Below are 13,966 nucleotides of genomic sequence, written 5' to 3' on the forward strand. Positions count from 1 at the left end.
GTATATTTAGTGTTTTGTACTCACTCTTTCCCCTCCCCTCCATATGGGAACCCAGAGAGATGAATGCCTTTGCTGTTTCAGGCAGCTTGGTGACATTAAAGGCTACCATTTACTATTGTGTATCACAGGTGCTATATCAGGATATATTACAAATTTAGTTATTTAACCTAAATAAATGACTGAGAATTTAAGAGATAATGTCTATGTTTCAAAAAGGTGTGAAATTGGTTCTGAAAATTTAACTTATTTCCCCAGAATTTAAAAATTGGTAATTGGTATATCTGGGATTTTCGACCACTCTGCCTGGCTTTACTGACCATGTTTTTCTAACTATACTGGATGATGCAGACTAGTTTCTCCCAATATTCATTTGAGAACCATTTTTGAGGGGAAGATCAATCCAGGTGGCCCATATATGGAAGTATTTGCCATTAGTTATCAGCTCCAGGGATCACAGTAAGTCCCTGCTTATGTATCTAATGCTTTGTTTATTTATTTAAATCACTGTTTCCCACCATCATTTTAGGATTAAATAGACGATGTGTGTGAAGACGTGGCACATCCTGGTCTCATAGAAAACTCTAAATTGGGGACATTCCTGCAACTACTAACAGCATTGCCATTGTTATTGCTTTTATTTTTATTTTTAATAACATATTAGTCTTTGTTACTTGCAGAATGTGAGACCTTCAGCAAATCAATTACCATGTCAGAACCTCTGATTCTTCAGATGTAAAATGGGAAATTTTTCTTTATTGGGGTATAGTTGATTTACAATGTGTTAATTTCTGCTGTACAACAAAGTGACTCAGTTATACATATATGTACATTCTTTTTTTTAATATTCTTTTCCATTACGGTTTATCCCAGGATAATCAATATAGTTCCCTATGCTCTACAGTAGGACCTTGTTGTTTATATCTGTTCTAAGTATAATAGTTTGCATCTACCAACCCCAAACTCCCACTCCATCCCTCTCTCCACCCCCACCCCCGGAACGATAAGTCTGATCTCTATGTCTGTTTCTGTCTTGTAGATAGGTTCATTTGTGTCATATTTTAGACTCCACATATAAGTGATATCATATGGTATTTGTCTTTCTCTTTCTGACTTCACTTAGTATGATATTCTCTAGCTGCATCCTTGTTGCTGCAAATGGCATTATTTCATTCTATTTTATGGCTGAGTAGTATTCCATTATATATATGTCCACATCTTCTTTATCCATTCTTCTGTTGATAGACACTTAGGTTGTTTCCATGTTTTGGCTATTGTAAATAGTGCTGCAGTGAACATTGGGGTGCGTGTGTCTTTTTGAATTATAGTTTTGTCCGGGTATTTGCCCAGGAGTGGGATTGCTGGATCATCTGGTAATTCTATTTTTACTTTTTAAGGAACCTCCATACTGTTTTCCATAGTGGCTTCACCAACTTACATTCCCACCAACAGTGTAGGAGGGTTCCCTTTTCTCCACACCCTCTCTAGCACTTATTGTTTGTGGATTTTTTGATAATGGCCATTTTGACTGGTGTGAGGTGACACCTCATTGTGGTTTTGACTTACATTTCTCTAATAATTACCGATGTTGAGCATCTTTTCATGTGCCTGCTGGCCATCTGTGTCTCTTCTTTGCAGAAATGTCTATTAAGGTCTTCTGCCCATTTTTCAACTGGGTTGTTTGTTTATTTTTGTTGTTGTTGAGTTGTATGAGCTGTTTGTATATTTTCGAGATTAATCCCTTGTGTCATTTGCAAATATTTTCTCCTTTAAATGGGAAATTTGATACAAATTTCCTCACAGGGCTGTTGTCGTGTTTAAAATGGATAATCCATGAAATTACTCGGTGGAATGACAGACACAAAGTCTCTGCTCAGTGAAGGTAGTTCATCAATGCTGCCCCTCCCCGTGGAAGGGTGTTTACCTGGCTGCCAGATGTGTGATGGTCTGATTACTGGTGCTGAAGAGTTCTCTTCTCTTTTCCCTCTTTCTGGAACATTATAGATTTTTTTGACATTTCATGCTGGTAAATGATCCTTATCCTGATGAGGTAAAACGTATTTGTTAATTATCCCCAGGAGCCAGGGTAAATCTTGGGTAAAAAATAAACATTAATAGTAAAATGTTTGCATGCCATCGGTGTAAATTGAGAAGACAACACTCTAGCAGTTTCCATATCTATTTTGGTGAACATCACATAGAAGTAACTAAAAAATAATCAACAAAATAACGGCATCAATGGAACGAGAAAGACTTGATAACACGAAATAGGACACCATCCGGTACTTCTAAAATGTAGTTTACAGACCGAAGTGGAAATCTGCTCTGCAAATAACTCTCATGAGTAACAGTTTATTTGCTCAAATCTTCCCAGTCTCGCTCTGACCCCACAGCCTGCAGACTTTTATTACTTCCAGGATTGATCGATGGGTCCACGCAAAAGTGTCCTCCCTAGATTCTGGGATGATTTCATCTTTTTAAGGTTAAGCTCATTTCTTTTTCTTCTATTCCTCATACCACTCTGTAGCATATGCTTAAATACAAGGTCATTGGTCTCGCTTTCATTATCTTTCCTCATCTCTCAAGGATGAAAAGTGTAAAAGAAAGGTCAGTGAGAAGCAAATAAGAGGAAATTGAACTCTTTGGTGTTGTATAAGATGTTGGAAAAAAGGACCTACTGGTTAAAGGGGGCAGACTCAAGATGTCTCAGGTAAAACAGTGAATCAAACTTTATGTCAAAATTATATATATTTACTGATGTCTACGTACTAGCCAGTAACTGTTACATACGCTCCTTTCTGTTCCAACAGTTCAGGTAATTCATTCATTCAAGGAACATTCATTAGAACCTGCTTTGTGCCCGTGTTTGAACCCAGGAAGCATGGGTCAGAGCTCGTTCTCTTAATCATATTTTTCACTGCCTTTCTTGATGTACCCATGTCTCTCTAGCACAGAAGTGAGTCCTTGTTCGGCAGGTTACAGCAGTTGACTTATTTCTATACACTTCACATGGTGCGTAATGATATTTTGGTCATAGAAAGCAACCTGAAACGTCTAATTGAACTGGAGAGGGATTTTCTCTTTTGTCCTCCATTCAGTTTATTACATTAAATAATTCCAGTACTAAAGTGGATATCTAATCTCAAATTTCTAGCTGATTATTTTACATATTTCATGTAAGCAGAAAATTATAATTAGTTTCTTCTGTTCAGTTACATGAACTCAGCCTCTAGAAATATATCTGATAATTTGGTTGCCTTGGATAAAGAAATATTTGTACTTATGAGATACTTCAGAATATTTTGGATCGTGCAATAGTAAACATAATTTGCTTGCCACTAACTTATAATGCACTGGAACCCCCTCCTCAATATACATTGTAAGATATTACCTTATTATTACCTTAAAAAGTAACAACTAATTACTCAGGCGGTAATAAAAATTAAAAAAATACTTTCGTACTAGGTTATCATCACTCAGTGATGGTTAGTTGAAGCTCAAGACATGGATTTCTTTTAGGGAAAACAGTTCAGTTGAGAAACTTATTTTAAACGTGCTTTGCAGCACCTTAGGTGATACAGAACCTCCTTTATCTTGCTCTTTTTACTATCTAGGAAAGATAAGTTTCTATTTTCTGGTACCAAGCGTGCTCCAGGATAAAGTTTGTCCTTTTCACATGTACTTTACTGGTGCGCAAATGCAGAATTAATTTATCAGCGCTTTAACTGCATTGGAAAAAAATGACCTAGTAGATGCTTCCACCAGTAGGAAATCAGAACCGAAGTATGAAGTCCCTCTGGGTCTCTGCTGCGTTTTCTCCTCTCGCTGTTCTTATTTCCCATGGGGTCAGCCCCTCAAGCCAGTGGTCCCCTCGTTTCCTGTCCCTCAGCTTTCCTCTGCGAGGTAAAACCAGGGCCAGTGAGCTGCTGTGTCCGCTGCAGGCATTGTGTGTGGTTGGCATCTCCGCTTCTGGGTCAGGGGTAGATGTTGCCCATCTGCTAAGTATTTTCCCTAACCGTCACTGCCTTTTCTTCTCAGGCTTTAAAAAATATCGAAGATCATTAACCTAGAAACGAATTTTCAATGTCCAGACAATAATGATCGATCCTCAAGGCAATTGCATGCTTTTGATGATTTGCTGAGTAAGTTTACAGCCCGTGGTAATCGCCAGTTAACCTCAGACAATCATCACTTCTTACCAATTTAGTAAAAACTCAATCTAGGGATTTCAGTGTCGTGTTTGAAAGCTCCTTTCAGTGTGGAGGTGGCTGTGACAGGAGGGACACAGTTGTTTCTCAACCATTGTCTTTAAAGATAACAACGTGCGACATCAGCGAAATTGTATTTTCTTCAGCCCTGGTTTTCCTAGAAGGTTCCTATATGAAAGTTGAGTAGAAATGCTGATATAATTTATTCTTTGTTTGAAGAGAAATGTTTAATGGAGGGTATTAATTATCTGGAGTCACAGCTTGTTTGTATATTTAAATTCTCAATGATAGGACTAAATGCAAAGTCTTTAGTCCTTGCTTTCTACCAGTTACTCTCTCAGTTATTCCAGTGTTTCACGATGGAGAGTCAGGCAATACACAGCAAACCATTCTAGCCTGTCCTCCAGGGGAAGGTTAATTTGGGGGTTCCCCTGGATCTTATGCCATCAATTACTGATACTTTTAATCTTTTATTTCTGTCTGTAAAAATATGTAAAACTTCTTCCAAAAATGAAGTTTTCCTATAATTCTACTGAGTTGTATAGATACTTTTCTAATTATTTCCTTCTCTTTATTATGAAATTTCTCAAAAAGATTCTCTATACTCTATATCACTTGTCTTTTATTCACTCCTGACACCTTGCCTTTTCGTTTTTAATCTTAGCCCTTCTCCCCAAACTGCATTTTTAAAAGCTGTAAATATTTTCCTAGTTTTTAGATCCTTTTGTCAGTCTTATTTTGACCTTCTTCATTCAGCTTCACCCCCTGTATTGACAGGTCTTCCTCTGCCTTGTCAAAATGGCCCCATATTTGCGCCCTACTTCTAAGGATCCTTCCTGGACCCTTTTCTGTTTTGGGTCCCTTCTCTCACCCTGTTTGCAGGGCATAATGTAAGCACCGCCATACCCTCCCCTCTCCCCTCCCCCATCCTCCCCCTTCCTCTCCCCTCCCCCCCCCCAGTATCTTTGGGAAAATCTCACCATCTCTGGTCATTAACCCTCCCCTCTCTGGATATCACACCTCTAGCAGTGAATCCTAACTTCTAGTCCCACATTTCTCAAGGCCTGCTGACTATTTCAACCTGAGGAATTTACTTGTCATTTTTCATTTAAAAAATCATTTTTTTAAATCTTTACCATAAGCGAGTTTTTCCTTTGTATCTCCTTTTAAAAAACTCAATACTTCCGTTTTCCTCTACTCCCTCAATTATCAGCAACCTCAGCTGTATCATTTCCTTCGCTTCCTCTTCTGGATCCATTCCCGGGCCCAGTCGATACTCACTCCTCTTCTTTGCGCCTGTCGTGCTCCCTCCATCGAGTCTTCTCACACCCTGAGTCTGTTTCCTAGAATAGTTTAATCCTCCACCCATAGCTTTCGTTTTCCGATACGTCCCAGTTTACGTGGTCAAGTTAGTTTTCTTAAAGGTGGAACAGGGTCTTCCCTGGTGGCGCAGTGGTTGGGGGTCCGCCTGCCGACGCAGGGGACGCGGGTTCGTGCCCCGGTGCGGGAAAATCCCACATGCTGCGAAGCGGCTGGGCCCGTGAGCCATGGCCGCTGAGCTTGCGCATCCGGAGCCTGTTCTCCGCCATGGGAGAGGCCGCAACAGTGAGAGGTCCGCGTACTGCAAAAAAAAAAAAAAAAAAACAACGTAGAACGGGAATCTCATATTTTAGCTTTAAAAAGTAGAAATATAAATTGTAAATATATTGATTTTTCCAGATTTGTCTAAATTATGATTTAGACAAATTATGATTTATATTTATTCCAAATTATGTATTTCCCAAATATTTACATAAATCAGAAAGTCCCATTTCATATTTTTTAGAAGCATAATGCCCACTCAAGAATACTTCAGTCCTTTGGAGACATATTTCCTCTAAAATATCAAACTCTAAATCCTTTGATTTACTATTATTTTTTATTTATTCCAAGAAACCTTTTAAAAGTCCCTGTGAAGTATTTGGCATTATAATACTTTTACAGGAAGAGGAAGGGGGATATAGACCTTTAGTTAATATTAAATATGGAGGAATAAATTATAAGCCTCTACATTTATCCGTATGCTTAATATCACATTCATCTAGGAGACTATTTTTAAAATACTGTGATTACATAATTACTGAAAAAGACAACTAAATATAGTCCCTTGTAGTGTATTCCTGTGACTGTTTAAGAAACTGTCCAGTTTGCAATATTACCAACATTTACTGTAGATGTCTATGTCTATCTGTACCCAGCTTCCCAAAGTTAATGTTTTGGGGTTCACAATTAAGGGAGAAATGATTCAGTGTGTCCTCTGTACAAATGATGGCTGGTCAAAATGGAAAATTTCACACACATGGTTATCTTCGCAGTGGTGCTTTTTCCTCCAACAAATTATAACTTTATCCCACTTTTATGTGCCATTTAATAGGGGTTTTTCACGATTATAACTTTTGGTACAGTTGGAAATAGGAGTGAATTTGGGGCCTCATGTCAGAACTAGAAAATAATTCTCTAATATAACATGATTACTTCTGTTGCTTCTTACTGCTTCCATCTCCATTTCCATGTGTAGACAGAATTAGTGGAAAATATTCTTATTAAATTAGTCTAGAGAAGAAAGCTATTAAGAAGTGTGGCTTCTATAGTTACAGTTTCACCGTGATTATGAGAGACGTTTATTTCTATGTGGTAGCTTATATATTTTGTATTTGATATATGTTCTTATAGCTGGAGACTATCCTCTCTCTCGTTCTTTCTGTATCTCTCTGTATTCTAGACAGTGCATTGCTGATGGTCACTTGATAAATGTTTATTGAATGAAAAAAGTTGGAATTTAAATGCAATAATCTTCTATTATTTTTTCTTTATTGATATTGTTTATGGCAGTAAAGGACCTTTGCTTCAGTTCAGGAATAAAATGATAAAGCTAAAATACCTAAACTTCTTCCGTACAAGAAGTAATAGCTCCTACTTACCAGATCACACACACACACAAACACATACACCTACATATATATACACACTCCACATGCCTACCAAAGATATATGCAAAGAAACAGACAATTACTAACGGAAAGTGTATTTGTTAATCTTAATAACCCTTTTTGATTTTGTTTGAAAGAATAGCCATTTCTTTCTCACTCACGCCCATATGGCAGGTGGGGCCTGACTCCAAGCAGACACTCAGGGCTCCAGGATGGTGGAGATTTCACCATCTCAAAGTGAAACCACTTCGGGGCCAACATAGCCGGGGAGATGCCTTTATATCTCTGCCCCAAAGCTTCACCTGTCTGCTTTACTGACAGCCCTTTGGACAGACTCATCCCAAGACCCTACCCACACAGAAGGGTTAGGGAATATGATGGAAAATGAAGCTATTTGGGGTGCAGCGTGTTTTCATTCAATTTATCGCCTGTGTTTAGTGTGAGATGGTTTAGCGTAAGAGGAGACTCATTTACGCAACTTGGATAGCTAGTGGAAATATGTAGACGCCACCTGGGACATTTTCAAGGTCACCTGGTGAAAATAATAAATGTTCAGGGGTAGGTGATACCTTAGTGAAGCTGTTTGGTCACATAAGGCAGATGGCACCCGAGCTATGCTTTGTCAATGACAGGTTTCAAATGAAAGACATGACGTGAAGCCTTAAGCATGACAAACGGAATTGTGATAGACAGGACACTGGAGAAGGAAGGAACGGCAGGAAGGTGTTTAAAATGTAAAAAGGAGACTCATGAACACCATAGAAAGTGAATTCATTGAGGTGGTTTTATTATCAATATTGTCTTAAAGCCTGTTCAGCTTCTAAGTATATGAACAGAGCCAGGCAATAAAAAGTCTAGGGGAAAACAGTCTAGGGGCAGACTGTTTAGGACAATGTACAAGTTGCATTGTTATTTTCAATTAACAAAATACATGTGTGAAAAAATGAATTCAAAGAGCAAATATGTCAAGCATTTGGTGATAATATGCTTTATTACGGTGTTTTCTAATTATTTAAACGTGTCCTGTCGTAAGGCATCATTTCCTTTGATCATTCCATTTGTGCTTAAACACATGCAGGAAAATTCTGCTTGGGTACCTTATTGTATAAAGCGAGCATACAAACACGGAAGCTGTAATTGATGAAAGAAATGCCAGTGTGTCAGGAAAACGATGGCAATGCACACTGTTTCTAGGATGCGCTGTATCTGTTCTGAAGCACTTCCTTGAAACAGACACGAGAGCAGCTGCAAGCTGAGTTTTCACTACAGGGAGATGTTTACAGTAGATCCATGATCAAGGTCGATGCGGTTGAACAAGGGACTAACGAGATGTTCACCTTTACTTGTATAGTTTGCTCCTCTCTGCGGCTCATTGGGGACTTTCAGTCACTGTAGAAGCAGATCTGTGTAGTAAAGCTGGGCTGGAGTGCAGTCTCCCATCAACCTGGAACTACGGTTTCTCCTCTGGAGCAATGTGATATCAGGCATTATGACACGAGAGAGGCACTGTCATTGACCTCCACGTGATACCATCTGTAGAAATGGTTTATGGAATTTTTCAGAAAGTCAGCTGTTAGAAATGAATATGTTCCCTCCTGTACACAGTTTGGATTCCCCCCGCCCCCTGCCTCCAAAAAAAGACCTTTAGTGGTGAAGAGAAGAGATACTAAAGGACCAAATAAGCTTGGAAATACACACATATACATAAAATCACAGTAATTCCCACAATAAAAGATATGTGTTTTTCTCCTCAGTTTAATTTGTACTGCTTAAATAATAATAGTAATAAAAATCTACACAGGAAATGAACTCCCTTTCAAGTGAAAGCATTTGTCTTCTCATTGGAAGCTGCCTCTCAGGAGTCAAAGTTTGCATGGATAGACACACACACACACAAATGGTGGGCAGATGCAGTGAAGGATTTTACTCCCAGCAGTTTAACTCCTTTGAATGTTTGCTCCGTAGGCTGGCAGTTGGAGACCCACGGTGGCCCGGCATCAAAATCATTTACCGCCTTGATGCGAGAGCCAGCGCTCCAGGGCTCTGCCACGGACAATAGAATCCAGACCCCTGGCAATTGAATAGGACTTGGGTGGCTTTATTCTCTCCTCCATCCCTCAGAGGCTGTGTCCATGTACCAGGCCCGCCCTCACTTTCCTACAACGTTCTTTTACTGCTTCGATCTTGAATCTGACCCTCATTGTCTGGGCATCTGAGTGCACCTGCTGGAAGTCACTTTCCTTGTCACCTTGAGCAGCCCCGGGAAAGACAGAGGAACTTCATCTGTCCGGGACGGGGGAGCTTTCATCCGACAGCACACCAGGCGTTGAGGGAAGCTCACTTTCCACTGACAACTGTATTGACCAAAACCCTGTTGCAACCATTTGTGAGCACAGCCTGGGGCATATTTTCCTCCTTGAAATGATCCTGGGTTGTTTTTGCCACTAGTCATCCACATGGAGACACTAGTAAAATAAAATCGAGCCGTGGGGGTAGAACGGAAGCCTTTCATGTTGCCGGAACACGTCTACCAGCTTAAATGTATTTTTCACTTGAGTTCTTCTCCTTACGATTCTGTAATTGGAACGTTGTGATATTTAAAATACTTGCCCTCCAAACTTCATGATTCACAATATGAGCTACTATTTATTGAGTGCTTACTTTATAACAGGCTTCTCGCCTCTTTCTATGTAGCGACACTTCTTTAATCCTCGCAGCTACCCCACAAAGAAGCCTGACTATTATTCCCAGGGGACATACTCGAAACCAGCAACAACTGCAACAGTTACCCCTCTGCCTACACTGGTGCTCTAATATCCGCTCACAGCCTTCTTTTCCGGGATTTGAGCAGGGTGAAGAAACAGGCTTCAACGGAGGAAACGAGACAGCGGAGTGACCTCACGGTGAAATGAGGTGCTTCAACAGAGCGACTCTTATCCCCAGAAAGTCTGCTTTAACAAACCGTTTATCTGTGAAACCCCTGGAATTAGCGTCTGAGCCACAAATCACATCTACCGAGTACACGTATCGTTTCTGAAACGCTCATTTACGGGCAGGGGTCAGTCTTGACCTTGGCATTGACACAACTTACCCGGAGGCAAACACGCTCCCTCCGAGACTCATATAGAAAATAGAGGCACATTCAGCATCGTCCAGTGGTCTTTGTGTCGACAATAGAATCACACTCGGATCAGGACTGTTATGGAGACCTGGACCACGTAAGAAGGACGAGGAAGATGTAAAGGTCCCCTGGACCCGTGATGCACGCGGCAGATTCACGTCTGGGTGAGCCCTGGGGCCACCTTTTTGGAAATGAGATCTTAGCAGACGCACAATGGAACACCTCCAGGGATGTTGAAAGAGTCAGAAGAGGGCCAAAGCATCTGGAGTATTATTGTCTATTCATTAGATTTTATTTATTGGAAATGCTCTTTCAATATTTTATAAAAGTGGGATACTTAAAATTCGGTATATACCTTCAAGCATATGAGTTTGTGAAGGCTGTGTTTTAAATAAGATACATAAAGCATTTGCTATAATTAACCTTTTGTGGGGTGAAGAAAATAACAAAAATCATAGTCACATTCTTCCAAAGGAGAAAGGGAGAAATCAGCAATTTAAGGAAGCGCAATAATGTCACGTATTGTGATTTCAGTAGAATAGCACTTTTCTGATTTGCACTTAGACGACTTAGAATGGGTCATCCTTTTTTTTTTTTTAATTTTTTTTAAACACATAGCATACGTCCTAGGTGTTAGGCAGTATTTTACTGAATATCTGTGGAGGGGCAGACAGATCCTAGGGCAAGTCTCCCCACAGGATCCATCCTCCTGGTGTATAATCCCCCCCCGCACCGCCCCCCCACCCCGGTGTGTAATCCATACCTTGAGTGCAGTGAAACCTGAGACTTCCTCTTACCAGTGGAGTTCAGCAAGGGGATGAGAAGTCACTTGGTGATTAGTTATGTTACAGGACAGAGATCTGGGGAGGTCACTCCTGTGATAACGTGAAATTCCATCTCACCCAAGAGACTGCTGCTGGCCTTGAAGCTGCAAGGCCGCGCTGGGGAGTGCCCACAGGGAGGCCACGAGGCAGGTGCCTGAGGGTGACCCCTAAGACCTGAAGGCGGAGGCCCTCGCCTGTCAGCTGTGAGGATGTGAATTACAGCGACCGTGTAAGCGAGCACGGAACTGGGTCCCCCAGCTGGGCCTCCAGATGGAAACACAGCCTTGCGAGGCCCTGGCCTGGACTCGGACAGAAACTGTGAGGCAGTAAATGCACGTCGTCTTAAACCACTAAAATTGTGGTGATTTGTCGCACAAAAATAGGAAACGAATACGTGTGTGTCTTAGGAAACTTTTCTGTGTGACTGTGAGCCTACGTGTGTGTGTGTCTGTGCTTCACCCAAACCCGTTTTCCTTTCTCCTCCTTTCAAGAGAGCATTTTAATCAAGTGCCCGACAGATCCCCGTGTAGGAGGGAACCCTGCTTCGTGCTGGGGTGACTTTGATCTCGGGGGACCACTTGTGAGTGTCCCCCACCTCCATGCTGATGACTCTGCCAGAACCGGGGGCGGGCGGAGAAAGGACCCCCAGGACGCAGGGGGTCGGGTCAGCTGCTCTGATACAAGCCACACGGCGCTCCCAAGAAAGCCACAGACGGGAAGAAGACAACACCTGGCATCATTCCAGGAAGCAAACACAAGCCAAACAACAAATGGAGCTTAGTCACCTGAGCATGAAAGATCCCGTGTGCCCTGACGTTGCTCTGAGGTGCGGTGCAAGCAGGAAGCTTTCAGGGGCCAGGAAAAGACCAGGAATCCCAGGGGAAATGCATTAGATTCCCTGACAGAGCCCACGCCCCACTGGGAGGTATGGATGGGAACCCCAGGACCTGGAATAACCAGGGGGTGTGGCACTGTCCATTTTCTTCTGAGCAGCAAGGTCATGAGATGGAAAACTCCCTGTCACTTGTTCACACGGGCCACGGAAGGACTGGGGTCTGTTTCCGCAGGAGGGGAACCCCTCAGAGCACAGTGCTCTGAAGCAGCTCATGTCATCATCTGTTTCTGTGGCGCGTTTTTGCTTTTCAAATTCTGTTAAAAGCACATGTGGCAATATCTATTTAACTTCATGATTTCTGTTGGGTAATAATAGTAATTCTTATATTTTTGGTCATTTTTAAAAAAGTTTTATTTATTTTTTAAATTTATTCATTTTTGGCTGCATTGGGTCTTCGCTGCTGCGTGCAGGCTTTCTGTAGGTGTGGCCAGCGGGGGCTACTCTTCGTTGTGGTGCGCGGGCTTCTCGTTGCGGTGGCTTCTCTTGTTGCGGAGCACGGGCTCTAGGTGCGCGGGATTCAGTAGCTGTGGCACGTGGGCTCAATAGTTGTGGCGCACGGGCTTAGTTGCTCCGCGGCATGTGGGATCTTCCCGGACCAGGGCTCGAACCCGTGTCCCCTGCATTGGCAGGTGGATTCTTCACCACAGTGCCACCAGGGAAGCCCTATTTTTGGTCATTTTAACTTTATTATTTAATACAGAAATATTTAACATGAATGTTTAAGTTGTGAAAGAAACATCATAATAAAACATTCTTGAGGTTACGGCCAACTGTAAAACTCCCCACACCACTGACCCTGCTTCCTCCACAGAGGAAACCACTCTTCTGTACATTGTGGTTATCTTTCCTCTGGTTTTACAGCTTTATGCTTTTTACACAGTATGTCATTTCGTGTTCTTGGGTCTGAGTTTCATAAAAATGATACCCCACAGTCTGTAATTTTCTGAAATTTGCAGAAATTTCTGAGAATATTTGAGATTGATATTCATATTCATTTCTACTGTCATATATTCAACTTTTGATTTATTCAAAGGTATGTTTTCAACTTTGCAGATTAATGACATTTTAAATAATTATTTGATATCTTAATTGCATAAAATATATTTTACTTTGACTTTTTGATATTCATTTCACCTTGCTTTATGACCCTGTACTTGTGCAATGTGTATAAATGTGTTCTCGAGAACAGTGTATAGTTTCAACATTATTTGATTCAGGGATCTGCTTCTCACTTCAAGCCTTATATTTATTACTTTTTATGTGTTCTAACTATCACTTACTAAGAAAGTTGTCTTGAAGTCTTTTACTGTTAGATCTGTCAGTTTCTCCCTTGATTTAACACTTTTCTTCCTTTGTAAACTATGAAGTTATGTTGTTAGTATATATACATTTATAATAGCTGCCTGGTCCTGGTGAATGAAGGCTTTTAGCATTATCCCAAAAGAGGATTTTACTTTGGCCTGAAATTTCTTTTTCTGTCTTTTACTTTCAAATTTTCTGTATCCTTAGGTCTTAGGCTTATCTCTTGAAAATAATATATATCTGCATTGTTCTTGAAAATAATATATATCTGCATTGTCCTTTTTATTCACCCGACAGTTTCTTTTAATTGGTGAGTCGGCGATTGTGACCTATTTCTAAAATCTTATTTTGTGCTTTACAAATGCCCTCATTATTTTGCTCTCTTTTTACTTTTTAAAAGGTAGACTTGATTTTTGTTTGGTTTTCTTTTCCCTCTTTTTTACTGCTTTTATTGTTTAACTTTGAAATCGCATTCCGTTTATTTAACACTGCAGGTAATCAAGTTTAAAGTTAACTGATAACTGACCACTGCCACAACTGCATAGCACCTAGAGTTTTAAGTCTTGTAAACTCTCCAGCCTACGCGCGTCACTGTCCAGTCGTTCAGTTCTTTATTTCTAAAACCCTGTAATAGGCAGCCCATCGGCCCC

General features: G+C 40.8%; 1 protein-coding gene across 1 annotated transcript in view; it reads right to left on the reverse strand.

Annotated features, from left to right (window-relative positions):
• ANXA10 (annexin A10) overlaps window positions 1-9,686 on the reverse strand; it is a gene marked incomplete at both ends in the record, with an annotated part of 133,879 nt that extends 124,193 nt beyond the window's left edge. The window contains one exon of the mRNA XM_082656941.1: window positions 9,423-9,686. Coding sequence (XP_082513067.1) covers window positions 9,423-9,686 — 264 coding nt within the window. The remainder of the gene's footprint in view (window positions 1-9,422) is intronic.
• Between the last annotated feature and the right edge of the window lie 4,280 nt (window positions 9,687-13,966).

Source organism: Grampus griseus, assembly GCF_964374135.1.
Source record: "Grampus griseus genome assembly, chromosome: 6".
In the NCBI taxonomy this organism is placed as follows: Eukaryota; Metazoa; Chordata; class Mammalia; order Artiodactyla; family Delphinidae; genus Grampus; species Grampus griseus.